This window comes from Perissodus microlepis, chromosome 6 (assembly GCF_051167445.1).
Source record: "Perissodus microlepis isolate ML-2025 ecotype Zambia chromosome 6, ASM5116744v1, whole genome shotgun sequence".
Lineage (NCBI taxonomy): Eukaryota > Metazoa > Chordata > Actinopteri > Cichliformes > Cichlidae > Perissodus > Perissodus microlepis.
Window position 1 is genome coordinate 30,462,393 of NC_140466.1, and position 27,263 is coordinate 30,489,655.

A 27,263-nucleotide genomic window follows, 5' to 3' on the forward strand; every position below is an offset into this window, starting at 1 on the left:
TTTTTTTTTGAAAAGTGAATTTCTTCACTTTGATATATTCTGTTCATGTGATGAGAAATATTTGAAAGATTTTTAGATATTTGATTAACTTACGTCTCATGAAAATCACAAACCTGTATCTCACATTATTAAAATATTTCCTAAGGTAGCAAAGGATTTTAAATCCAGACCCTTTAAAAATGTTGTTTTATGCACTCAGAAGTTGGTTGAGGCTCCTTTATCAGAATGAATCAGAATTTAGAAAGTTATTTATATGTGGCTATGAATACTCCTTCAGATTTAATATAAATCTTTATTTTGTAAAGTCATTCAAGAACAAAAGAGCACAAATAATAATAATAATGATCATCACAGTAAGATTTTTCAGTGCAAATGAACATGTTAAAAAAAAACAAAAAAAACCCAACCTAATTTCTGATTAGCTTGGTCCACCCATGAAATGGAAACGTATACTGTAATTTACTTGAACAATTTTTAAAAAGTGCAACAATATTTCTCAGCAGTGTGAGCAAATAAAAACAAAATATATATATAATATTTAAAAAAAAAAAAAAAAAAAAAAAAAAAAGTAGTTTTATGCATTACCTAAACAAATTAAAAAAAAAAAAAAAAAAACCCACAATATTAAAAATTTCAAATCTAAGCATCACAAATCTTGTGAAGGCAAATGCTGGAACCGCTGGAACAAACTTCATAGAACATTTGCTCCGCCAGACTGTCTCTGTTTGCACTTGGAAGGGCGCTAAAGCCTGAGAGGCCAAACAGACTGCTGAATTACAAACCTCACTTGACACTCAGTCATGTTACCAAACATCACAGAATGACTTCTCACACAGCTCTGTAGACCACCGAGATCACACTCACAGTGAAAATGTAAGAAATGCATCAGAATTTATGCAGAGTTATAAATACTGCTTCAGATTCTGGATGGATAATCCTGAAGCAGCCTGAGGTTATTTTTTCTAAAAGTAGATTACATGCCAGAATGATATTTGATAACAGATGCAAAAACATGTATCCTTACATGTCTTATTCCAACTTCACTGACTCTGTATAAGCATAAAAACGCATGTTCTATTGGACTACAGCTATGCCAGGGCTACAAAGCTTTCAGCACCGCGTCATGATTCCAATCTTTGCTCCAGTGAGTGTTTAAACACGTCTTATCATTCCGCTTACCACCCCGGACCGTTTAGGCATCATGGTTTGTGAATGCACTGTGGATGCAAAAAGATCACTGCAGTGATCAACCCAAGTCAGACACTGTTACTCGTTTCTCACCTCATTGGTTTTGTTTCTCCTTCAGTAGTCCGGTGCCTCTATTGTTCAACACGGCAACCATCCGGCAGAGAGAGAGACAAATCAAGAACCAAGATAAATTCCCCAACAGTAGATAAAGCCAGTCTTCAATGGGTTTACTGCTAAAAATAAACACTTCTCGTCAACTCATTTGCTGGAAATTGTCCCACATCAATTGGGCACCTCCTCATCCAGTGCCGTCTGTCACAATGCTACTGTTTCAGGGTGCATTAACTGCTGCACCACCAGGTCGATATTAATGATGGGACTGAAGTAGAGTGCCCAGTAGAAGAGGCAGTTGCACACAAACTGTGGGACAAAAGGCCAAAGGAGGGCAAATGCAAATCCCTGAGTTAGCATTTTCCACAAGTGGCTCCACATCATTTGTGGAAGAGTCCTACAAAGAGAGGGAGGAAACAAGTGTCATAACCACTGCTCAACAGCTATCAACCCAAATCTTGTACAGGAGATGCTAAATCCAGTTCCAGGTAATACACAACAGACAGTATAAAACATGGTCATAGTCTCTAGGTCTGAAATGTAAAGCCAAGGCAGAAGTGCCATAAATCTTTCTAACAGCCAGCAGGGGGCAACTCTGGATACAAAAAGACTTGCAGTTGCATGTCTGTGCTCCATTTGTTTTCATTAGCCAATAGGTGATGTCACCATCACTACATCCACCTTTTATACCGTCTATGCATACAATGCAGAAAACATGACATTAATACAATGGTTTGCACAGAACTGCAAGGCATGTTTATGCAGGTCCTGTTTTCCTTCAGCAGGACGTACTGCATGTCTTTCAGATAGATAATATTTACACTTAACCAGCATTTTAGGATTAAAAATTGACTTTTGGAGCTGCTGAGTTTCAGTGTTTATATTCCTGACTGGCAGGAATATTCACTTATATTCTGGGTCTTATCAGTCACTGAAATTAAGTAAAAACATTTTTATCTAGGTTCACATACCCATTAATTTGGCACCAGAAAATGTTCCCAGTAACACTAATATGCCTTGTGATGACCAAAGTATGCCACGTGACCACAGTATACACATCTTTTATTTCAACTATCACTTCCTTTTCAAAGTTAGTATAACAAAAGTACAATATGTAATGACCGTAACTGTATTAATAACTAGATTTTTATTAGAGAGTATTTATCAAACTGTGCAGAACTCTCATCTGGATTGAGACAGTTTAAAATCTATTTCAGTGTTTGCATAATAAAAACAACAAGAGCAAAAAGAAAATCACCCAACCCTCACACTGCATTTACCTGATCCTGGCTCTCATCCACAGCCTCCATAGGGCGCAACCTTCAAGGACAGACAGCAGCATGGCATTAACAATGATGAAACGGGATGTCCAGTAGTGAACGGCCAACCAGTCCCAAGCAAACTCTGCGATCAGCTGGTATGGAAGCAGACAGTATTTCACAAGAAACTCTGCCCATTGTTGCCAGCTGGGATCCACCTAAATTAATAAGTTTTAAAAGAGAGACAAAAAAAAAAAAAGGGGGGGGGGGGGGGCAGGGACAAAACATGTAACCTGAATAGTCATATGTATTGCACATGGAGCAAAGTGTATAGAAGTCTAAGCATCTTCACGCTCACAGCGCCGTCTTCATCTAATTACCAGAAACAATCACAGCATGTAATTTACAAATAAAAGGTCCCCAGTGTTTTCATTTTCAGCTCGTTACAGTGTATTCCAATTTATTACTTATGTGTCATTTCAGTGGGAAGTTTGTCTGGTTTGTACCTGTGAGCTGACAAAACTGCTCTCCACTGGTTGATCGCTGTCTGTGACGGCTGGACAACAAGTGTGCAGGAAGGGCAGGAAGGTCTCAGAGTAGTCGAACAAATACAAGTAAAAGATTGTGAGACGAGGGGAGCGTTTCAGTGCGTACAGCAAGAACAGAGACTTCCCCGCATTAGCCGCCTGACAGAGTGTGACAGAAACAGTAAAGAGACGGTTATTTAACTGTGGAAATGCAGATGTGCTGCTTTACCAGCAAAACACAATGTGCAACTTGTAAAGATGGTAATAATACTGAGCATCAGCATGTGAAGCAAACAACATCACACCATTCTGACGCAGAAGTGTGGTCACCTTGTATTCCCAGAGGTTCTGGGGAGGTTTGACCCCAAGAGCTTTAACTCTTTCCAGTTCAGCCAGAATAACCCGTCTGTGAGCCGGATTTTCAATGCTGTAAGGCGATTTCAACAACTCTTCTTCCCCCAGCATCAACAGGAGCCTGAACCAGAGAAATTATCATATTGATTTTAAAAACATTAATGAATACATTTCTTTAAAAAATAAATAAATAATAATTCACCTTCCATTGACGTTCTCCTGCTGGAAGGGTTCTTTGTACAGCTGGGCCCAGGGACCCAGGTTTTCGAGCCAGGATACAACCTCTTCAGGTGTCCAGTGAGACACGGGCTTAGTGATCAGCAGGTCATGCTGATCCACTGGACCACTGCTCCAGTGATACACCAACACCATCACCTACAAACATACACAGAAACACTGGTCTGAATAGTTTAACCATTACCTCACCTTGCAATAATAATCCAACATCAGTAGATGTCGCTACATTTGTTTAACTTGAACCTGCAGCTGAGTTGGCCCAGTCTATATTTCCACAACAGATTGCCCAAAGCATCCAAAATAAACTGAGGCTTTGCAGAAATGACAACACTTAGTTCACCTAAGACGACCCAATAATCATCACCATGAACTGAGGTCAAAAACAGAACTATGTTGTAATCTGTTTACTTATTCCCTGCACCGTACACACTCACAGACATACATTTTCAGCCACGTGGCAAAACACAGGGGGACGTTGTTCCCAAGTGCCCCAACATTACATAATTTTGATGCTTTGGTTAAAAGACAACAAACTAAAAATTACAGGTGTTGCAACATGTAGGGTTAGGAATGTAGTAATGTTTTGATTCTAAAGAGGTCCACAATTTAGAGATGGAAAATCAGGTTATATTCAAAGTAACTTGGCACTAGCAACTGAGACTGAGGAGGACATGCCCTCTGCTAGTCACTTAGGGTACTAGGAGACACATGTTCAACGAAAGTATAAGTAAGACACAAGGCACTTTCAAAACGAGGAGCCGTGTCTACCTTACACATACCGTTTATGAAATCAGCACAAATCCTAATAAAAAGGGCAACTCGTCATTGCAGAAGGTAATGTTTAAGAGCAAGGAGGCATTTCTAACCTGCTTGTGTGTACTTACAGCCACACATGTGAGTGCAGTTAGGACGCCAGAGAAGAAAAAGCCTGCTCCTTTGTGCTGGGTTGTCTTGGATCTACCCAGGTTGTCACCATATCTAAGATGAGGAAGACAAACATGAAGGATGGGCTTTGTAAAGCTGGCCCAGTTTCATTAAAAACCCAAAATAAATGAAGTACGTGCAAATAAATACAAGTGAAAAATGAAGGAGACGTCAGGCAAGTTGGCAAAGATGAGATCAGTATGGCAAAGGGTCAGCATTGAGTTTAAAGCTACTTAAAGTCAGTGCCAAACAATGGTGTGTGTGCTATGCTCTGTTTCAAGTACAGGGTAACCACAAGGAGGACAGACTATTGGAAGCTCTTTTTCCACATAAGCATTTTTCCCAGCTCACAGCCATTTTCTACGATTGGTTTGTGTGCTGAAGCAGCACTCACTCCTGTGACATTACACAATCTGACCCACAGCCTGATTATGTGGATAAGTATGGTGTCACTGTGTGCAGTGTGATAACCACTAGGGCAAATTTGTTCTCTGTGGAAAATCTACAGCACTGAAAATTCAATCCCAAAACATTCCAGTCATGAGTCTCATTCATTCCTGGGTTAATAGATCTCTTTGCAAAGCGTAACGCATGAAACTGCAGCATCTGGAACTTAGTTAAGAAACGAAAGTGTGAGGAGCAGACTGATGGGTCATCCATGGCTAAACCTCCTGTTGTACGAGCTTCCTTTGAGTCAGTCAGCATCATACTGAAGGATGGAGGAATGAAATCACTGTATCTGGTAAAGACCCAGCAGACAACTCATGGCTGAGTTAGTGAGTCTGCTCCACAGCCAGTTGTGGCTAGTGTGTATCTCAGGGTTAGCTCTTTGGGCTTCTGGAAAGCTGAATTTAAACCAGTCAGATTTCCCAGTGAGCATGATTAAGACCAGGTCACTGTCCACACCTCCAGATGTATCATCTTCCCTGTAGGATTTTCTTGGCAGTGTTTATTTGGATTTTTTGGCACCACCAGGCCATGTCAGCTTTGTAAATGAACAAATTATTCAGAATTGGTACTTCTTGGAGTTGCATTTACATTTACTCTCAGGGCTGCTTTAGCTTTGAGCCTCCAGAGTGCACCAGCTTGTAGGTGCTGTCTTTGAAGCAGGCTGTGATGTCAGCAAAAAGGATTAGTGAATCAAATGCTTCACGTTTGTTTGCAGCTTTCCTCTGATTACAGGAAGGTGACACTGAACCCAGTCTTTGGAAATCCCAGCTTTTCAACATGCATGCAATGTTAGACTGCCCATGGTGTGAAACATTAGTTGCTAAATGGCTAGACTTGTTTTTAAATTGACAGTCTTCATGGACTTTACACCAATATATACATATATATACCAAAACATATTTGAGAATCAAAGTACCTCTGGAAAGCCAACAAGCTCCGGGAGATTTTGGGGTTTGCTTGGATTTCCGCTTTCCTCCGCTGTATGACCTCACCAAAAAGTTTGTCAGTTGCATCCCTAAAAAGAAGAGGATTACATATGATTATATCAGTTTGATATCTATATCAAACTAAGTAGGACTAACTTATCTCCGCGGAGCACATGAAGATAAACCATCTTGACACAGCAATGTCAAGGAAAATTTGTGGGCAATCTGATAAATACTTCTTTTCTTTTTTTTTTTAATTCAATGGAGAGACGAGTGTCTGAACGACATCTTCGATCTTGGCAGCTGTTTTCAGCTGCATCTGAGCGAGAACATTTCCACATCTTAGGTTGAAACATCAGTATGTCAATCAGTTGTCATGCATTTCTTATAAACCGCACGTCCTTACCACAGATCATTAGTTCCTGGTTCCTCTCATGTCAAAATATTTGTGTCTAACATGTGACTGCGAGCTGCGTGTATGAGGGAGAGTGAAAGTGAAACAAATCACAGATATTATTGTAAAAGTGTTCACCTCTAATGTGGATTTCGCTGTGGTGAAAACATCACCAAGCTTTTTTTTCTCCATGAAACATAATCCTAAAGAGATTAGAGTCTTGTCCCAGAACTGAAATGGGGATCTTCTACCACTAAGAATAAGCATCAAACTTTGGGCTTAATGTACTCAATTTATTTTTAGGATTTACTAAATGACATATCAGCTAGCTTCTTCCCAATCTTATATTGTGCTTTGCTCTTCAATAAGAGGTTATGGTGAAACAATAATGAATGTCTGCTTCTGGTGTAACTGCACACATCATTACTGGTCATCCAAACTTTCCATTTCTTAATAAAGCTAACTAAGCAAGCTTAGCAGAAGTCGCCAGTAAGTCTCTGTGAGATGTGAATAAAGCAGCCAGAATATCAAACATTAACCCACTGATATGGCACAGCTATGAGAAGCATACCTCAGCAGTATGTTGATTTTAGGAAAGCCTTCCCACTTCTCCCGGCACTCTGGGCACTCATTCTTCTGCGAGGACTCCCACCATAGAGCGAGACAGTGCCGACAGAAGTTATGACCGCAGGTCAGGGTAGTAGGGTTGACCAAGATGTCATAGCAACAGTGACAAGAAAATTCATTTTCTGAGATGCCGCTCGCTGAAGACTTCAACTGAGGAGGGTCGGAAGACTCGGATAAGAGAGAAGACTCATCCATTAATTCCTCCACACTGTCATTTGCTGAATTCAACTTCATCTGCTGCAACATATCCAAGTCTGAAGGAGACACAAGGTTAATAAGCCTTAAATCAGAAACTATAACATTCTAGGTTTTAAATAGGATATGGGTGCAAGCTGTAAATCAGCAGTCTCGAACTCAAGAAATATATTGTGCCCTTGAAGTTACTTTTTTTTGTTAGGGAGGACTGAGTTGTATAAACATGTACAAACATGTTGGATTGGCTGTGTTAGTACAGTGAGAGAGTTATTTGTAAAGAAAACAATTTTCACTAGCAGTGAACACTAATATGTGCACTTTTGTCTGCATTAAACACTACTTTTTTGGAAATAGGTGTCGGTGTTTTCTTGTTCGTACTACTTGAGCACTAAAGTGGTCCTCCAATGAGATGACAGTGCCAGCAGTGACCCAGAGCTCATTTAAGTTTAAGACCCATGCTCTAAATGCTTCACGTAGAAAAATGTTTACTTTAAAAAAAAAAAGAAAAAAGAAAAAGAGATAGCAGTGCTTCCACCAAGCCTATCCTCAGCACTACAATCCACATATATTTGCCAACAACAGTTCTTTTAACATTTCAAAACTGCATAACTGGAAGGCCCTGTGCTTTGCTCCTGCTTGATTTAAGGGGTAAAGCGACGACTTATGTTTTTGCTCAGTAAACAAATATTTTATAAAAACGAGAATCTGTTTTTCTGACATGACATCTTGAAACTCAAAACACTGTACAAACTGAAAACAGAAAGTAGTTGGCATTTTCACTGGATTTGACAGCTTTCGTTTCATTTCCATATCACGTTTTTAAATTCTTGCAAAAAAAGTGAACTTGAAAACTCAGTAAATGGCTAAAAATAAATATATCCCCACACATCTGAAATCTAAAGTAATACTGCAAGCATTTAAAAGCAAACATAACCATAATTAGTTGTGGCTGAGGAACTATGATTGAAATTAATTCAAAACTATGGTACTTGGGATAGAATGTCAGCAAGCAATTAAAGCGCGACTTCTGACTTAAAGGCAGCTAAATATGACAAGTACTTAAAAGTCACTTGATTTCCGTATACAAACAGGGGCTCGTGACAGCACTCGGTCAAACAGTGCAACTTATTTGATTTTCAAATAACAAAGGGTGAACCATTACCAAGTCTGAATACATAAACAAAACAGACAGTTTGCTCACTTACTGTGACAGCACGCAGGTACAGTTTAACTGCCCTAGACGTTAGCTTCACTCTCTAATTAGCTAGCTAGTTGCTAGCTATGCGCTAGTTGCACATCGGTTACTGCTGATCTGTACACATGGGTTAACTACAATTATTAGTACCAAACTGCGCTATCATTAGCTTCAAGGCTTACATGCTAGTAAGCCTAACTTAGCTCAACAGTACGCGCTGATTGCTAAGTTACTAACTGCTAACTGGTGTGGTTCAGTTGGCTAACCTACAGTTGTTACTCGCCTCAGGACTGGTCTCTGACAGGTGACCGACTGCAGGGTGGCATGACTATCCGGCTAATAACTAGATTTCAGGCTCATTTCGCGAGTAGAACTCAACGTATCCACACACACACACAGTAGCAGTTCTCGAGCAGTTCTGCTCTTTCACAGCCTCCTCCTGCAGTGGAAACCCCCACATGCAAGCAACCACAACCACGCACGCGCCTGAATGCGTACCTGCCACCCGCCTACCTCACAATGACGTCGCCGGTCACGCTCTCACCTATAAGAGGAAGAGGTCCGGTGTCCTCCTCCTGGGTAGAGTCAGAGCTCAATCCAGCAGACGTGACTTTTTTTAACACCTGCGTCAGTTCAGCGCAGATCAGATCCTGAGGCTCATTTTTATTATTCCTCAGCACCACATTATAACATTAAAATACACACTAGCTTTTTACAGAGACCCTGTCGGGTTTACAGTGAGTTATGCTTCTTCATATTATCCTAAATCACCATCCTGATGGCAGAGTGGCAGAAAGTACCTGGCACAGTGTAATCGGTTCATTTTAGGCTGCTTTCACTCTTCTGCTTTACTACAGTAACCGGAAATAAATGTGCTTCTATTCCCTGGAAACACTGGTATTTTGCAGATTAATATGAATAATAGTGAATATAATCAGACGGCGAATAAGGTTTATAACTCGAACCCAATCCGCGTGTAAAGTACTTCAAATTAGTCACAGCCTTTACTTGCTACTTTGAGTAGTAGTCAGTAACTACTTTCTTTTTGTGCTTTTACTTCAGTCATCAATTGTGAGAGTTTTATTTCTACATTGTGATCATGTGTGGAAGCAAATGCATGTTTATTTTTTTTAGGCAATGTAATCTCTGGTGAATAATCTTTTTTCCTGTCCCATAGTTTTTTCTCATCAAAATTTGTCTTATTTCATTTTAGCTTCCGAACTGATTTGAATACTATTTGACTTTGTTTGAGATCTGAGACATTTTCAATAATGGATGCTTAAGTTTACTCCAGCTACTCCCGGAAAATAGTTGAAATACCGTATTAGCATAATGATAAAAAAAAAATAATACCAGTTGATGGGAATACAAACTCTAGTCTAACTTTTATTTTAATTCTAATTATACTCAGCTTGAATCTGAAGAAAAAGAAGGAAAATAAAAAAATACAGCTCTATTTTCAGTCTACATTGTAGAGGGTGGTTTTGCCTCTAAACAGGAAAATGTGTACAGTCAGGAGTTAAAGTGGGATTCAGCAGGTGGAGGGACCCTAAAATTGGATGTAATGACTCAGTGTGGGGGGAAAAAAATCACAAATCACAATCATTTCTATTGAGAGCTGAAGTAGATTGTCTTATTGTACAGGCTGTGACCAGCTGATCTGCTCCTCTTTGTAGATGTTCAACCAGATGTCAGCAGATGTTAGTGGATCTCAGCGGATCTCAGCATCATCATTTAAAATTCATATCAATGATACTCTGCTACACTTGATGTAACTTAACTCTGATCATGAAACCTCATCAGTCACAGACACTGTTCTTTACATTAAACCCATCACAGTACAAAAAACTAACCTGTTTATCCTGCACTAACCTGCAGAGGATTTTCATGTAGCCTTTAAATATCACAGTTAGTCTACCTCAGTTTGTTTTGCAGCATATTGTCCCATGTACAGACCCAGTAACTGGTTTAGACACATGAGGACTTTAAGTTTTTAATTTCCCTACCTTTAAATGTAACTTCTTATCTTCCTCTCCTGTCCTGTTTCTCTTATCTTTCTCCATCTCTGAGTGAAATATCCTGTGAAATACAGCTGGACCTTTAGCTAGCAACACGCTGCACACAAACAGTTAGTATGTTTGCTGATGTTTATTTACCTGATAGAAACACTGCATTTAAAATCACCTGACACTTAATAAAAAGTCACTCCCTTTATGCTCCTCGTCTTCTGTAGTCCTAGCTAGATGCTGAAGTATTGCAACCGCAAGAAACAAAGCAAAACGAAAAACACATCATTTGTTGCAATTTCTTTAGTCAAATCTACAAAAAACACAAAAGATGGTAGTTTGAGAGGCATAAAAGTGTTTTTGCACCAACATGCCCAAAGTCTGCTATCAGATTACAAATGAAATGCTAATGTTTTCAATGTTCTCTGATGAAGAAGATATGGGTGTATAGGATTTCTCAAATCTTTGCGTTCTGTTTTTATTTACATTTGACCCAGCATCCCAGCTTTTTGGAAATTGGGGGTCATAAAATATTATTGTCAAGTAGGAAAGCTTTTGGAAACGCTCAGAAATATGGTTCGTCAGTGAACCAGGGAAAGGGTTTTACCTCACATATTTCAACAGGCTACATTTCAGTCTGCAAGTGTTCAGTAGGAAATAATAGTAATAAATTATCAGGAAAGAAGTAAATATGCATATTTGCATATAGCTTTTTCACTTTCAGTGTGACTGCTTATGGTGATGGACAGGTTGATAGATGAGATCAGGCAGGAGTTTCCATAGACTGTGATATTTGCAGACAACATTGTGATCTATAGTGAGTAGGGAGCAGAAGTGCAAGAGTGAAAATGAAGGTTTTTAAGATGGTAATGAGACCTGCTATGATATATGGTTTGGAGACATTGACAAAAAAGCCGTAGGTGAAGCTGGTGGTGGCAGAGTTGAAGGTGCACGAATTGTTACTGGGAGTGATGAGGATAGGCAGGATTAGACATCAGAGGGACAGCTCAGGCTGAGCGGTTTGGGGAAAAAGTTAGAGACGCAAGTATGGCAAGGTTTGGACATGCGCACAGGAGGGATAGTGGATGCTGAAGATGGAGCTGCAGTCAGGAGGAATAAAAAGAAGGATGTAGTGAAGGGTTGGGGTATGTCGGATGTGACAGAGGAGGATGCTGGGGATAGGGTGAGATGGAGGCAGATGATCCGCTGTGGCGACCCCTAAAGGAAGCAGCCGGAAGAAGAATGAGAATAGGAAAGATGTCTGAAAAAGTGAAGGGCAGAAAATGGATATTTAATCTTTGTCATCTGTCTGTAGAGATGCACACCTTGTAATCACGGGGAGGCAGTAATTCAGCAGCAGCAATTTCAGCGTCGAAGAAGAAGAGGAGGAGGCGGAGTAGAAGAAGAACCGCTGTTTAAAAAAAAAAAAAAAAAAAAAGGAAAAAAGTGGTGGCGCAACACAGTTTAGCTAGCACAGAGTGCACGGTTAGTTCATGACAGCTGCTCCCATCCGGAATAACGCTTGTATTTAACCCCGTGTGTAGCCCTGTTTCTCCTATGACATCCTTCACAGTCGGCTCCGACCTCGCACTATGTTTGAGGTAACGTGACAGCGTAGCTGCTTTCAGGCTGTTACTGTGCAGCTGGCTGCAGTTTGCTGTAGCTGCTGTAGTTAACCAGTTAGGTAAATGCACGTCGTAAACAGGTTATCCTCATAGGTCAGGGACACCGTATTAGTTGAGAGTGCACCGGTGTGGACTTGATGCTAACCTTCTTACGTTCATGCACAGAACCAATTATGTCATTATAGCTTTAAAGCTAGCTTGTTAGCAAACGGTAATTGTTATTAAACAAGGCAGAGCTGCATTCATTAAGATAGTACAATGACTTATACACTGCGACTGACTGATGGAGACGTGGAGGCATATATTCAGCGACCAAGTGAAATAGTCAAGAATATTTTCCTGCAGGGGATAACGCAAGCAAACGAGACAAAACAAGTTTATTTTGAAAGGCTGTTCAGGTTGCTGACTCTTGGATCCCAAGAAAGGTCTACACAGAACTTGCTGCTAAACTATTAAACTAAATCTAAATCTCTTGAAATGGATTGTTTTCATTTTACAATTGTATAAGAGAAATATTTTTACTTTTGTGAATTTAGAAACTTGAGAAAGCGTTTTTCTTTTCCCGGACACTAATATATAACTATCAGAATAAATCCAGGTTAATTTTTGGCCACGTTTCAGACTGTGTTAGAAAATATTCTGCAGCACTTAAAACAGAAGTTTAACATTATCCTGCAGGAATACTTTATGGTAGGAAAGGTTATAATTTTACCAGGGTGGAATAATACAGACCACCTTACATTTATGTGAGTTGGTCCGGGTTGTCGGGAATTATGTGTATGCAGTCCACTTGTTAGCCTCATCAGCCTAAATGAATTGAGAAGGGGGGGTAATATTTGGAGCATACAGTATTTAAGGGGGGGGGTTACGTTGAAACTGTAACAGCAGATTCTTGAAGTTGTTCATACGTCCAGTTAAACGGGTCCGTTAAACGTTTTAGGCTGCGATACAAATCAATTCAAGTTAATGCTCGAGTTTATTTGGTCATTTTAATGCATATTTAATACGTTTCTTGACATTTTGTTGGTTGGTATGGTTGTTAAAGACATATAAACGTTAAATTAGTAAGGTAACTAGTTAAGTGGGATTCACTGATGGTTGTTTCGTTGATGATGGTTGGTTGATTTTAGGCCAGTTTTAACATGTTTCATAATATATCTGCTAAATGTACTCTAACATTGTCATATCGAGGCTGTGTACTCATCATCTGTGTTCAAAAAACAAAAAGTGAACTTTTAGAGTTTATGTTTGAGGTGATTTCCTTTTCGTGATGTGTGCGGTTACAGCCTGTGGCTCAGGTGTATTGTTTCTTTATATTATATAATTAATGTACAATTATATAATGCTTACATTATACAGTATTAGTACCAGTATATCAGTATTGCACTTAACGAGAAGTATACAAGAAGAGACATATTTCAGTTATGTTGTTACTGTTGATGTTGCATAATTTGTCCACCAGGGGGCACTCTGAAACGTCCATGTTGGTAACGTGTTTGGAACGGCAGCCAGGTGATCCACGCAGATCAGTTATCCACGACTTGTTTTAACAATAAAACAAGATGGTTATGTTAGTAAGGACTCATAAATAACAAACCACAACATATAATCTCAGTGTTTCATCTGTCTGACAGAAAAAGCAGCTTTTATATCAGATTTTTAAAAGCACCAAATATCGGCTTCTGTATTGGTCTTAAAAATCTTATATCAGCCGGGCTCTAGAAAATATTATATCAGATGTTTATTCAATTCAATACAAAATTTATTCGTATAGCACATTTAAAAACAACAGAGTTGACCAAAGTGTTTCACAATCGGTTAAAAACAAGAGAAAACAATAGAGAAACAAATACAGATAAATTAGAAACAAATACAGATAAATAAGAAGACAGTGAATTAACAATAAAAACATAAAACAGGCCTGATGGTACTCATACTGAACTCGAATTAAAAGCCAAACTAAAAAAGTGAGTTTTAAGATGCATTTTAAATGACTGAATAGACTCTGAAGTACGAATCTCCTCTGGCAGATTATTCCAGAGTCTGGGTGCTGCTACTGCGAAGGCCCGATCTCCTCTATGCTTCAGTCGAGACCTTGGTTGTGCTAAGAGCAACTGGCTAGATGATCTCAGTGCTCTTTTGGGGTCATACATGTTGAGGAGTTCGTTTAAATAACTAGGCGCCATATTATTTAAAACTTTAAAAGTAAGTAAAAGAATCTTAAAATCAATACGATATTTTACAGGGAGCCAGTGTAAATTTGCTAAAACTGGCGTATGGCGTATCAATTAGATGCATCCATGTTGTAAGAGTGGTAAGAGTTTTTTTTATTCTTGCCGTCATTAATCTAAGTAGTTTTACTTGTTTAACCTGAACTCTCGAGTCTAGGATGTAACGCCATATTATGTAATCACTTGACAAAATGCAATATCACTTACATTACAGTCATCTTCAAATGCTTCTGGGTATCTATTTGGGCAGATATTTTGAAGCATTACCTAAATTAAATTAACCTCATTTCAGTGGTCAGTTAGCCATAAAAGCAGATATAAATTTGATAAAAGCTGCTCAAAATGTTCGCTGACTTTTTAATCTAGGTTTGTTTGAGTGTCATCGCTCTCTCTTCTAATGTTTGTATTGAAGAGCCTGTTACAAAATGGGGCAGCACGGTGGTTAGCACTGTTGCCACACAGCAAGAAGGTCCTGAGTTCAATTCCACCATCAGGCCGGGGTCCTTCTGTGTGGAGTTTGCATGTTCTCCCCGTGTTTGCGTGGGTTCCCTCTAGGGCTGCCACAAACGATTATTCTGATAGTCGACTAGTCACCGATTATTTTTGCGATTAGTCGACTAATCAGATCATCATCCATTGGACGTACAGTGTACAGCTTATTGCACCAGCAGCATCTGCTCTTATATAACTATCATTAGCTTACAGCTTTAAGTGTTTCAGTTATGTGCTAACTAACAACAAAGACAAGATGATAGTTTATTAAATTTTAATGAAGTTTGCAGATTGTTTCGGTGAAGTTTAATAAACTCCTTGCTATCTAAAATATAACGGGACACCGGAGTATATTCTCGAGCATCTCACACTTCTGATAATCAGTTGTCTGCTTGACGTTTATTCAGCTGTGTAAAAACTATAACTTTAATCTCAGCCAAACCGATTTACTCAGGAACAAATAAAATACTAAAAAAAGCCAAACAATAACATTTTGAAGTTATCTAAGTGACTTATATATCATGTTTAACCTGAGTAGCGAAAGACGGCGGTGGGTTTGAAAACGATTTGCCGGGAGTCCGGTGTTCTCACGGCTCTAGGGAGCCTTGCCCCCGGCTAGCTATCGAGCTAGTGGGTAACGGACGTCTCCGAAAACGTCGGAGCGCTTTTGAAAATATGTGGTGTCTTGATAAACTGAGCAGATATTTGAGGTTTACACTGCTACATTCTCGCCTGGAAATATGTTAAACGTTTATTTTGTGACCCAGAAAGAATAATAAGAGTAATATTAAAACTAACTAGCTGCCACCATTGTTGGAAACTGAGCTGGGCTGCGCTATGAATTCTGGGACACAGCTTCTTCTTCTTCGGGGTTTAACGGCAGCTGGCATCCTTGTACATGCAGTGCTGCCATCTTCTGTTTCAGTCCGTTATTACACTCTTAAATCCTACTACTCATTCCTGCGTCTTTTGTGATCTTACAAAGCTTCAAACGACGCGTCGACTATTAAATCAGTCGTCGACGATTTTGATAGTCGACGTAATCGTGACTAGTCGACTAATCGTGGCAGCCCTAGTTCCCTCCGGGTACTCCGGCTTCCTCCCACCGTCCAAAGACATGCAGTTTGTGGGGATAGGTTAATTGATTAATCCAAATTGCCCATAGGTGTGAATGTGAGCGCGAATGGTTGTCTGTCTCTGTGTGTTAGCCCTGCGACAGACTGGCGACCTGTCCAGGGTGTACCCTGCCTCTCGCCCTATGACAGCTGGGATAGGCTCCAGCGCCCCCCACGACCCTGAAAAGGATAAGCGGATGGATATTACAAAATGTATCAGTTGCACTTTATGGATGAAAATATAAAGTTGCTATCTGTTTTATAATTGACCAAAATGGATGTTTAACTGCTGTATTATGTCAAGTAAAAGTATTCAAAATGATTAAGTTATTGTAATATAAAAATAAACAGTAACTTCTGATGGCTTTATATAGCAGCTTTTTTTTCTTGTGTGAAACTTGAGCTGTTGTAGAGTAGATGACCTGTTTTTCCTTCTGTTTGATATCTTAATAGGATCCTGAACTTCAAGATCCTTTATCACTGAGTCTGAATGAAAACTGCAGTGACCAGTCTTCCCCCAAAAAAGCACCGGCAAGCCCCGACTACACCTGTGAGATTCCAGAGATCCGAGTAATCATCAAAGAGGAAGAGGATGGCTGGACTGTGAGTGAGAATAGTGAGTGGAGAATCTTGAATTATAGCTTCTCTTCACTACATGATACACACATCGTTGCTCTTTGTGATTTTTCACTTTTTATTTTTATATATTAAACGCAGATGAGAGCCTCAGCTCAGAGAGAGAAAAAGAGGATGCTTCTGTAGACGCCTGCCTTCCCCACCAGAAAGCGAGTGGCGTGGAGAGCTCTGCTTCATATGGTGTAAAGAAACCCCAGAGAGGATGTGCAGCGGAGAAACGGTTTGAGAAGCCCTGCCCTGCCACAGAGAGCCTGCAGAGACACAAGCTCGTGAGCTCCGATGAGAAACCGCAGATTTCCTACAAATGTGGGAAGGCATCAGGAAACGTGACTGTACATCAGTGCAATAACACAGGAGAGAAACCCCTCTCCTGTCCAGGACGGGACATGACCCCCGGTCACAAAAGGAACGTGAAATCTCATCAGGAGCGCTGGGACCGAGACCAGAGAGCATCTTTACACACAGAAGAAGAGCTACAGCAGACCGAAACGTCAGCACCTTGCCAAACTGTATGTTGTTTTAGATTTTGTAGATATTATGAAAAGATCAACACATGAAGTTTTCATTGTTTGTTTTTTTTAGTCATCTAGTTTAGTAAATTTTATTTATGTGTTATTCGTGAATGCATTTATAATGTCCCAGTCGGCCTCGTGCAGGAAGGTGTACATGTTTGTTCTTAAAGATCAGGTCTTAAAACTCATGTGACCATTAAAACTCATCCCTCGTGTTCATGCTGCCCATTAAAAGATCACATTCTGTTGTTTTTGAATATGAGTACAGAATCAGTCCTTGTGCTGTGCGTCTCAAATCAGTTTAGATCTCACAGGTTTAGATCTGACAATCTGCTAGACACGATCACATGGTGACAGTCAGGAGTAAAAACTCCCCTTTAACTGGAAGAAATCTATATTTTGCTATTTTACATTTTTGACTGCAGTGGAGGGACGATGATAAGACGAGGACTTTGTAACATTGCTTACATTATAAACACTTTAGGAAGGGATGTTTTTGTGTGGCGCATACTAAAGGAATGACATGTTGTTTTAAGACTGACTCAAAGAATGTAGCTTTTAATTTTCCCTTACCAAGAGTGGTCCAGCTCTGCTGTGTTACGTCCAAAAAAATGTTACTAGAAGAAATCCTCAGTGTTTTCTTCAGTTTTAATTCTCTCGTGCCCTTTTTTTAAACTCTGTAAGTGATTGCTTCTTTATGTCACGGTGTAGTGCTGCTCTGTTGGAAGCTGTATAAAAACAAAGTGAATTTTGAATTTCTCACTATTTTTCAGACCTTGGTTTTTTTTTTTTGCCTTTTTCCCCTTAAAATTTAGAAACAAAATGCTTATTTGTCCTAAGTTTTGACTGCATGACTTGGAAGTTCCCCAGTGTGAGACTGCTTTTTACAGTTTTTAACTTTTGAAACTAAAATTGGATCTTTTGGGTCAGATGGGAGAAAACAGCAGTGATAAGTGTGGTTAGTTGTATAAATAGGACATGCATTTTGTTATATTTAAATTAGTGGTAATGCTGGAAAATCTGTGCGCTTATATTCTTCTTGCTATGTTTTGCACATTGGGAAATTAACTCCCACCTCTTACATGCAGTATTGTCACTGCACTGTCTGTGTAAATACAGAGAACACTTGAACACTTTCTTTTTATTCCAAAACCCAGCTCACGCTGACGTAACACGCTCATAAATCTGGCCCTTTGGGTTCAAAATACTAATGATGACTTTCCACGAATATGCAGCTACTCTCTAAGAGGCTTCATTAATCTTGCCGTTTTTGCAGTTGAATGTTTGATGGCTCCAATTTGAAATGTCACATGCGTTAGGGCAGAGGATGAGAATAGAAAGTTGTTTTTGTGTGAGGCCCTTTGTTTCAGTCGGTCCAGTGAGGTCCGGTGTTTTTGGACAGTGACACATTCTTTGCAGTTTTGCCTTTGGATTTGAAATCAAGCATTCAATATGTGATTGAAGTGCAGAGTTTTAGCTTTAATTCAAGAAGTTTAACAAAATTATGTCTTTAACTTTAAGAAATGCAGGATTAAAATCATTTGACAAACTAACATAATCCTAAATTTAATGGTTGTTTTTAATACTTGGATAACAATTCTTTGCAGTCATGACTGCCTGAAGTCTGGCAGCCACGGACATCACCAAATGCTGTGTTTCCTCCTTGAGATGCTCTGCTTGGCCTTTACTGCAGACACCTATGGGTGTTGGTTGTTTGTAGGTCTCTTTGTTTTCAATCTGGTCATTGAGGAATGTTTCATTTATGTGCATTGAGAAACATTTGGGTTGCTTTTGCACTTTGCTTTGAGTATTAATGATTTACACCGTAAAGCACTGTTCAGTCAGTTTTGCAGCATGTGGGTGAATCTGAGCAGACAGTGTAGCCCTGCACACATCACAATTCATCCTGCCCCTCCTATCAGCGGTCACATTATCAGTAATCACCTGCTTACATTGGTTAATGCCATAATATTGTCTCATAATATTGTCTCCACCATCATCATTGTTTGATAGATGATGTGGTATGCTTCAGATCATGAGCTGTTTCTCTCTTCCATACTTTTCTCTTCCTATCATTCTGGTACAAGTTCAGCTAAGTTTCACTCAAAGCATTTTTTTTTTCTGAACTGTGGAGAATCATTTTGATGTTTTCTGGCTGATTTCGTCTTCCTGTTCTTGAGTGTAACCAGTGGTTTGCACCTTTCTGTAAACCCTCTGCACTGCATTCATGTAGGCAGAAGCTGTTTGCCTTAACCAAGGAAAGGATTCTGTCATCATCTACGACGTCTCATAAGTGTATCTACCAGGAGTCTGAGGCGTAGCGCTGGCCATTGCCAGCATTTTTTTCCCTTCTGGACTCAAATAAAAGGCTAGCAAATACAAATTCAACAATGATAAACAACTCCAGATAGGCAGCACGGTGGTTAGCACTGTTGCCGCACAGCAAGGAGGTCCTGAGTTCAATTCCACCATCAGGTCTTTCTGTGTGGATTTTGCATGTTCTCCCCGTGTTTGCGTGGGTTCCCTCCGGGTACTCCGGCTTCCTCCCACCGTCCAAAGACATGCAGCTTGTGGGGATAGGTTAATTGGATAATCCAAATTGCCACTAGGTGTGAATGTGGGTACGAATGGTTGTCTGTCCCTGTGTGTTGGCCCTGCGACAGACTGGCGACCTGTCCAGGGTGTACCCCGCCTCTCGCCCTATGACAGCTGGGATAGGCACCAGCGACCCTGAAAAGGAGAAGCGGAAGCGAATGGATGGATGGATAAACAACTCCAGAAACTTTATCTGCCTAATTTGTCATGGAATAACAACGTAATGGACCTTTTACTCTTAGATTCTGACAATGGGAAACAATGTATAAAATTGGATGGCTATAATTTCTACATGGTTAATGAAATGCTTTGGTTTAAACCCCCTGAATTAAAGCTGCAGGTCTGTACTTCAGTCTTGATTGTTTCAGTTGAAATCCACCAGTAGTGGTGTAACGAGTAAACATGACAAAACTGTTTCATTGTCCAGAACCTGCAGATAACTTTGTCATTCAGTAGCTTCTTCACTTCCTTTCGACAGATGTGCTCTGACGTCGTGAATTCCTTTTAGCTCTGTTTTCTGTTTTTAGAATTCTCCTAAACGTAAGCACCCGAAGTCACGCGGGCTCAAGATGGCATCTGAAAACTTAAACGACCAAACGCTACATTTGACTGTAAGACTGCATGCAGGGGAGGAGGAGGAGGAGGTGGGCGAGGAAGAAGAAGAGGAACAAGATGAAGAGATTGGAGGATTAATCAACTCTGATGGAGAAGTGGTTGAATGGGATTCTGGTGAGTTATCAGCACCGCGGTTTTAATGAAAACCCACGACTTCTGCAAACAATACTCATTTATTTACACAAGGGTCCTTCCTTGATTCTGTTTCTCATGTGAATTTGTAAGCTTATTGGCTAAAGAATATCTTAAATAACAGAAGGAATGCATTAATAATCTTTCCCAGATACTCACAGCACTCATAGTTTGCATTTAGTTTATCACTACATTGACATTCCTTCTTTGTCTGGATTGCAGACTGTCAGTTTTTTCTTTAACCTAAGGTAACTGTTTTGATTTTTACAGCAGGCAGCTCTGACCGAGGCTCTGATTGCTCAGCAGGTCCTCCGCCTAGCAAGGTAATTCATTTTAACACCGTTTATCAGTTTAATGTCTAAGATTGGGTAATTACTGCATCTCAGTCACCACGGGAGTGCTTAGTCTTGTAGTGTCAACTGTTGGTGTCATAAATCAAAGCAAAATTGCTCATTTGCATCTGCAGCACCACTCTTTGCCTCCTGCCCTACACAAACCTACTGCCACTGAATAGTTGGGATGTTGTACATACAGTAGTTTAAAAACTGACTGTCAGGGAAGATTTTACAGGTGGGCTTCTGATGTTTTTTAATGATTGTGATCATGCAGGAGTCTCAGCTGCGAGGCCAAAGCCAGAGAGACAGCAGCAGCCCGACGCTCATCATGGAGGTTGTTTCTGTGGGGGAAGATGAAGAAAGGGAGGACGCAGAGGAAAAAACAACAGGGGCAAAGATGAATGCTGCCTCCCCCTCATACTGTGGTAAACACAAGTGAAGGAAAACCAAAAAACTGTTAAATAATCATCACATTTGGTCCTGAGGTTATTTTGTTTTGCACTTGTTAGCAGAAAAAAGACCAAGAAGAACTAAAAAGGTTCCAGTAGTGTATGTGGAGAACTCAGACACAGAGCTAGATGTTCCTGCAAATGCTGGTGAGTGACATGAAGTAAAAAGGTAGCACTCGTGGCACATTCAGAAGAGATGGAAGGAGACCATCAGTGTAATAGATTTATTTTCCGCTTTTTTCTTCATCCGAAAGCAAAACGAAGAGGCAGAAGAAAGATTTCTCAAACTCCACTGTTGCCAGCTGAAGACTCAGAGGCAGATGCAGGAGGTCAGTGAGTGATTCTTGTGTTTTCTACTGCAGCTTAACGTATGTTAACTACTCTGAAGTTACGTTATTATGACTTCATAAGTCATAATTAGTCTTTTTCTTTATCTTAAAGTATCACAGCGTACCCGAAGAAAGAGAAATTTACATGCAGCAGCAGAACCGGAAGAATTAAACTCTAAAACCGCCCACCGTGCTGCTGGTAAGAAAAGAAAAAAATAAGCCTGACTCTTGAATATTACGTCCAAACTTCAGATATTTGCTTATATGCTGTGATTCTTAAAATCTATGAATTAATTTTTTCAACAGCAAAGCGACAGTATAGACGAAGAAAAGATACCAAAACATCTGGTGAAGCAGAAGGAGAGAACATGGCTGTTTCACCAGGTAAGAAATAATAAAATGACCTAATCAGTGAATAACCAGCTCAGTGTTCAGCTGAGGTACTAAAATGGTGTTTTCTGAAAACCCAGAAAAGCTTTTCTGGTTCAATGCTCATTTAAAAAAAGACTGAGGAAAAGTGGAAAAATTTTTGTGGTCAGGCAAATTGAAATTTGAAGTTCTTTTGGAAAATATAGATGCCACGTCCTTTGGACTAAGGGAAAGGGACCAGGCAGCTTGTTATCAGCTCTCAGTTTTAAAGCCTGCTGTGATGCTATGTGGGTGCATTAGTACCTGTTGAATTGTCAGTTTGTGCATCTGGAAGGGCACCATCAGTGCTGAAAGGTATAAACAGGCTTTAGAGCAGCATACGCTCCCATCCAGAAATCGTTTTGAGGGAAGGCCTTGCATATTTCACCAAGACGGTACTAAACTGTATACTGCATCTATTACAACACCATGGCTTCATTAGTAGAGACTAGATTGGGACAGTATTCCCAAAAGTCCAGTAACTGGTCACCTCAGGTCCCACATGCTCCCAGACACTGTTAAAAGAAGAGCGAATGATACACAGTGGGAAAAACAGCCCTGTTTCCCACTGTATCATGTCAAGAAATATGTTTCTTGACATGATACATTTCCTTAGTTCGAGACATTTGATATGTTTTCTAGGGCTGTTCGATATAACGTTATATATCGGCTGACGATATAAAAACATCTATCGTTTCATTTTATGCTATCGTTTGTTTTGTGGTGTTAAAATAAGCCGTTTACAGCAATATTTTTTCATCTTTTTGATGGTCACTGTAGTGGCTTTATTAATTTCTTAAAGTTCTCTCTTTCTCTTATATTTAATATAACCACACTACAGATGGACAAGCAACTGTTTTTATGCGTTGTCGTTAGCAACAAAGACGGTAAAACCATCGCGTGTCCGCTTGTTTATTTTCCACATAAACCTTTCACAATAAAGCTCAAGATCCTGTTGAGACTTTTCAAAATAAACTGAATCACGTGAAAGAGTATGCAGAGTATTTACGGATGAGAAGCAAAAAAGAGCCGCCAGGTGCTAAAAAATAAACCTTAGATTCAAACGTTAGAACAGGCTTTTCCCCGCAGCACGCCGTGTAATAAATACTCACAAAGAAAACGGCGGCCTTTACAACTTATGTCTAAAAATGTATCGTTTCATGCATCGGTTAAAACAGCGCTCTCCAACCTTTTTTGCGCCACGGACCAGTTTATGCCCAACAATATTTTCATGGACCGGCCTTTAAGGTGTCGCGGATAAATACAACAAAATAAAACTAGTACCGGTACCGAAAAAAAGAAAATTTATTCATAACACACGTGAAAAGACCCAGGAAAACCGAGTAAACGATAAGAACGATAACAAAATAACGCTGAAAACCGATAAAAACCCTGAAAACTATACATTTCACACCTGAGCCTCAACTCTCGCGGCCCGGTACCAAACGATTCACGGACCGGTACCGGTCCGAGGCCCGGGGGTTGGGGACCGCAGGGTTAAAACACTCGACTCCAGCTACATGATGCGCAGCTGGAAACACTTCACGCAAGTCGAGCTGCCCGAGATTCACAGAATTTACAGAAAATGTTCGATTTTTGTGATTTATATCGTTATCGGATGATAGATGTCTTATTTTGGTCATATCGCACAGCCCTAATGTTTTCTATGTTCTGTTGAGAATATAATATGGGCTTATGGGAATTGCAAATCATTGCATTCAGTTTTTATTTCCACGCCAACTGTTTTGGAATTGGGTTTGTACAAGTACTATATATATTTCAATTGTGAACATACCCAAACCAGTCATACTTAGTGTTGTAGAGTAATTCTCTTGTCCTGAACGAAAAGAAAACGGAGATCGTGGTGTTTGATAGTAAAATCCCCCATGACCAACTCTGTGCTGCTCTGATGCCTTTTGCTAGCTCTCCTTCTGATTATGCCAGTAATTTGGGCATACTACTGGATAGCTCGCTTAAATTTGACAAGCAAGTGTCTGCTGTTGTGAGGTCTAGTTTTAATCAGCTGCGCCTCATTTCTAAGGCTAAGCGCTATATTCCGCACATTGACCTGGAAAAACTCATTCACGCATTCGTGACTTCCAGGTTGGACTACTGCAACTCTCTTTACATTGGCCTTTCCTCCACCCTTCTCGTTAGATTGCAGACTGTCCAGAATGTGGCGGCACGCCTTTTGACAGGTAGCAGGAAGTTTTCTTCCATCACTCCTGTTCTTGCTGGCTTGCACTGGCTCCCAATTAAATACCGTATTCGATTTAAAATATTACTTTTCACCTACAAAACCATTAATAACTTGGCGCCGAGCTACCTCAATGAGCTTCTCAGGTTACATACTTCTGTCAGAGCACTTAGATCCGCTACCCAAATTCTTCTGGAGCAACCTCGTTCTCGGCTGAAGTCTCGTGGTGACCGCGCGTTTGCTGTAGCTGCCCCGGTCTTATGGAACAACCTTCCTGTTGCTATCCGGACGTCTGACTCTATGCCACTGTTTAAATCACGGCTGAAGACTTATTTGTTTAATCTTGCCTTTCCACCTAGTTAACACTTGGTGTGCGTTGTACATTTTTATCCGTTATGCTTGTGAACTACTTTTATATCTTATGATTGTCAAGGTTTTTATAATTGATACGTGCCAGGTCCTTTCTCTTTTCCCTCCCATCTCCCTTTTCCTATTTTATTTTTGTCAAGCACCTTGGTATACCCTTGGTTTTTTAGTGTGCTTTATAAATAAAGTTTATTATTATTTATTATTGTACTGTATCCTGTGTTATTGGTGTGCTCTCACCGAGAAAACACACAAAGTGTCTTTAGCTGTCATCCTTATGCTAAGCAGGTTACTGCTTACTGGATGTCCTCTGTAAACCTTAGAGATGGTTCTCTGGGAAAATCCCAGTCAATCAGGAGCTTGTGAAATACTGAGTCTGGTACCAGCAACCATGCCACATTCAAAATCACTTAAATGACCTTTCTTCCCCATTCTGATGCTTGGTTTAAGCTTCAGCAAGGCTTCTTGATGATGTCTACATGCTTAAATGCATTGAGTTGTTGCCATGTGATTGGCTGAGTAGATATTTGCATTAAGGAGCAGTTGAACAGATGTATCAAACAAAGTGTCTGGCAAGTGTATAGAGTATAAGCGCTTTTCTAATGATAATTTCAGTGTAAACAGTTTGGAAGCATTTAAAGACAGAATATTATCTGAACATGTCTTCAACATGCAACAGAAACAGGCCTTTAGAGTCTCTACTCTTTCTTTATATGCATAATGAGTGTAGGGGTAATGAGATCTGTATATAAATATCTTCGGGCCAAAATGTTGCTGCTTCTGTTTTTCATTCCTGTAGGTGTCAGATATGTAGGATTGGTTTGACTTTGAACAGATCGTTTTGAAGAAGACTTCAGTTTGTGAGCTACACGTCATGTTTGAGCTTTAAAATAGAAGCCTAACCTTGTAATTTCCTCGTTTTCCATCTCCATAGGCAAGAAGCGCCCTGGCAGAAAGATGATCTGTGTACCAATTGAAATACCTCCTGAGCTCCTGAAGAAACCCAAAGAAAAAATAGAGTACCACTGCTCAGTGTGTGGCAAAGAATTCCCACATGCCTACAAACTAGAGCGGCATGAGCTGATCCACACAGGAGAGAAACCGTACTGCTGTTCCATCTGTGGCCGTGGTTTTAACCAGAAGGGAAATCTCAAAACGCACTACAAAGTCCACTTAGGTGAGAGCTGCTAACAATGCAAATATAATACTTGACAAGCCAGAAGCATTGCAGTGCACTGTTGCAATGCAATGGTGGCATCTTTCACTACTTCTAACATTGGCACTGTGTTTTATTTGCTCCAAATGCATTTTATCTTGGAACTGAAAATGCATGATTTATAGTTTTTCAGAGCAGCATTTGCCATGTATACTGCTGATAGATTTGTCTTGGTCATTAACTAGGAAAATTGTAATGATTAGTATATAATAATTAACCAATTTAAGTTTTGATCTCCTACCTGTTAATCCTATGACCTGAGTTATGTGCACTTTTACCCCAATGTAAAAGTGAGGTAAGCCTAAACTTCTATGAACTGCAGAGGTTGTTATACCTCAAAGCAAAAGAGTAAAACATGGTTTGAATCTTCCACTTCTCTGTAGGTCGTAAGGGTGCTGTGGATTTTGACGATGAGGTGAATCCCATAGCGTCAGAACTCTCTGAATATTTAAAATCCCTGCCTGGCGAGTCCAGGATTCGATCATCCCTCCGTTGCCTGGAATGTGGAAAAGACTGTGACAGTCATTCAGCTTTGCAAGCACACCACATCACTTCACACACTCAGACAGCCTCTGAATTGGGCTCCGTCAAGCCCGGCGCACCACCTCTTCTCTTCTGCCGCCGCTGTGGCATTCAGTTTAGTGAAAAAGAAAAGCTGGAAGAACACATGAAGACCCACATCAAGGAGAAGCCCTACTCCTGTCCCGACTGTGGCAAGAGGTTCATTAACGAGAGCTACATTCAAATCCATCAGCGCATCCATACTGGGGAGAAACCGTTCCTCTGCTCTCAGTGCGGCAAAGGATTCCATACTGCCTCCTCCCTCAAGCTGCATGAAATGCAGCACTCCGGGGAGAGACCGTTTGCATGTTCCATTTGTGGGAAGACATTTCGGATTAACTCTTACCTAACAGCGCATTACCAGACCCACATTAAAGACAGGCCATTCATTTGTAGCATTTGTGGGAAAGGCTACTCCAGAGCAGAGGAATTAAAGGTGCACCACAGACTTCATACCGGAGAGAGACCCTATGAGTGCGGGGATTGTGGGAAGAGTTTCATTTATCGTCAGGGCCTTCGGCAGCATCAGCGCACACATGCTGGAAGACGCATCGGGCCAACCAGACAGCTTGGTAGACCAAAACAGCAGGCCAGGCTTGACATCTAACACTTAATCTATCGATGAATTTTTGTTGTTAACCGTGTTTTAAAGTATTGCAGTAAATTGTGTTTTTCTTCCTTCCATTCCTCACAGCTGCAGAAAAGATGATTACTGTGTCTAAAAAATTTTCACCACAGTCTTCCTGTGGGTTGCCAAGAGTTTGACAGTTTGTTGTGTGGTTTTTCTTCTATCCATGTTTTCTAATTATGTTTTTATTTACCACCACTTGTAGCTCATCTGTATAAATTTGAGTGCCTTTGTAACCTGCATGCCAAATACTAATTAATGTTAAAAAAAAAAAAAAAGATAATGCACTATATCCTTGATATTTTAAAATCCATGTTGATGGAATACAGACATTTTTAAGAAACAGAGATTGTTTGTTTTCTGTTTTTGATATGGCATCTTCATATCAGACTACAGGCCGAATTTGACAGATGGTTTCTCTCAAAAGC

The 27,263-nt window shown here is 40.1% G+C and overlaps 2 protein-coding genes across 5 annotated transcripts; one reads left to right on the forward strand and one right to left on the reverse strand.

Annotated features, from left to right (window-relative positions):
- Positions 1–272: 272 nt before the first annotated feature.
- On the reverse strand, positions 273–8,890 carry LOC146385932 (bifunctional apoptosis regulator-like). 3 transcript variants are annotated; one of them, XM_084931936.1, is made up of 9 exons: positions 8,658–8,890; positions 6,942–7,251; positions 5,967–6,065; positions 4,561–4,654; positions 3,642–3,814; positions 3,416–3,560; positions 3,065–3,244; positions 2,580–2,776; positions 273–1,696 (listed from the first exon to the last, which is right to left on the reverse strand). In XM_084931936.1, the coding sequence occupies exons 2-9, from the start codon at positions 7,241–7,243 to the stop codon at positions 1,504–1,506; spliced, it is 1,383 nt and encodes a 460-aa protein (XP_084788062.1). In that variant the 5' UTR covers positions 7,244–7,251; positions 8,658–8,890; the 3' UTR covers positions 273–1,503. The 3 variants fall into 3 exon arrangements, with proteins under 3 accessions (XP_084788062.1, XP_084788061.1, XP_084788063.1); XM_084931935.1 differs by having other exon boundaries at positions 8,671–8,889; XM_084931937.1 differs by lacking the exon at positions 8,658–8,890 and adding an exon at positions 8,398–8,651.
- Positions 8,891–11,464: 2,574 nt separating this feature from the next.
- On the forward strand, positions 11,465–27,180 carry LOC146385933 (uncharacterized). Of its 2 annotated transcripts, none has more exons than XM_084931923.1 (12): positions 11,465–11,994; positions 16,310–16,472; positions 16,574–17,001; positions 20,127–20,328; positions 20,617–20,669; positions 20,956–21,106; positions 21,191–21,277; positions 21,385–21,459; positions 21,572–21,658; positions 21,766–21,843; positions 25,365–25,607; positions 26,030–27,180. In XM_084931923.1, exons 1-12 carry the CDS (start codon positions 11,986–11,988, stop codon positions 26,812–26,814), a joined length of 2,361 nt encoding a protein of 786 aa, XP_084788049.1. In that variant the 5' UTR covers positions 11,465–11,985; the 3' UTR covers positions 26,815–27,180. The 2 variants fall into 2 exon arrangements, with proteins under 2 accessions (XP_084788049.1, XP_084788050.1); XM_084931924.1 differs by having other exon boundaries at positions 21,194–21,277.
- Positions 27,181–27,263: the final 83 nt, after the last annotated feature.

Excerpts from the sequence above, each read along its gene's own strand:
- LOC146385932 (XM_084931936.1), bottom strand. The coding sequence starts at position 7,243 with ATGTTGCAGCAGATGAAGTTGAATTCAGCAAATGACAGTGTGGAGGAA. Across the intron at positions 3,815-4,560 it reads CTGCACTCACATGTGTGGCT|GTGATGGTGTTGGTGTATCA; the intron begins GTAAGTACACAC and ends GTATGTTTGTAG. Across the intron at positions 3,245-3,415 it reads AGAACCTCTGGGAATACAAG|GCGGCTAATGCGGGGAAGTC; the intron begins GTGACCACACTT and ends ACACTCTGTCAG.
- LOC146385933 (XM_084931923.1), top strand. Across the intron at positions 17,002-20,126 it reads CGTCAGCACCTTGCCAAACT|AATTCTCCTAAACGTAAGCA; the intron begins GTATGTTGTTTT and ends TTCTGTTTTTAG. Across the intron at positions 21,107-21,190 it reads TGCCTCCCCCTCATACTGTG|CAGAAAAAAGACCAAGAAGA; the intron begins GTAAACACAAGT and ends TGCACTTGTTAG.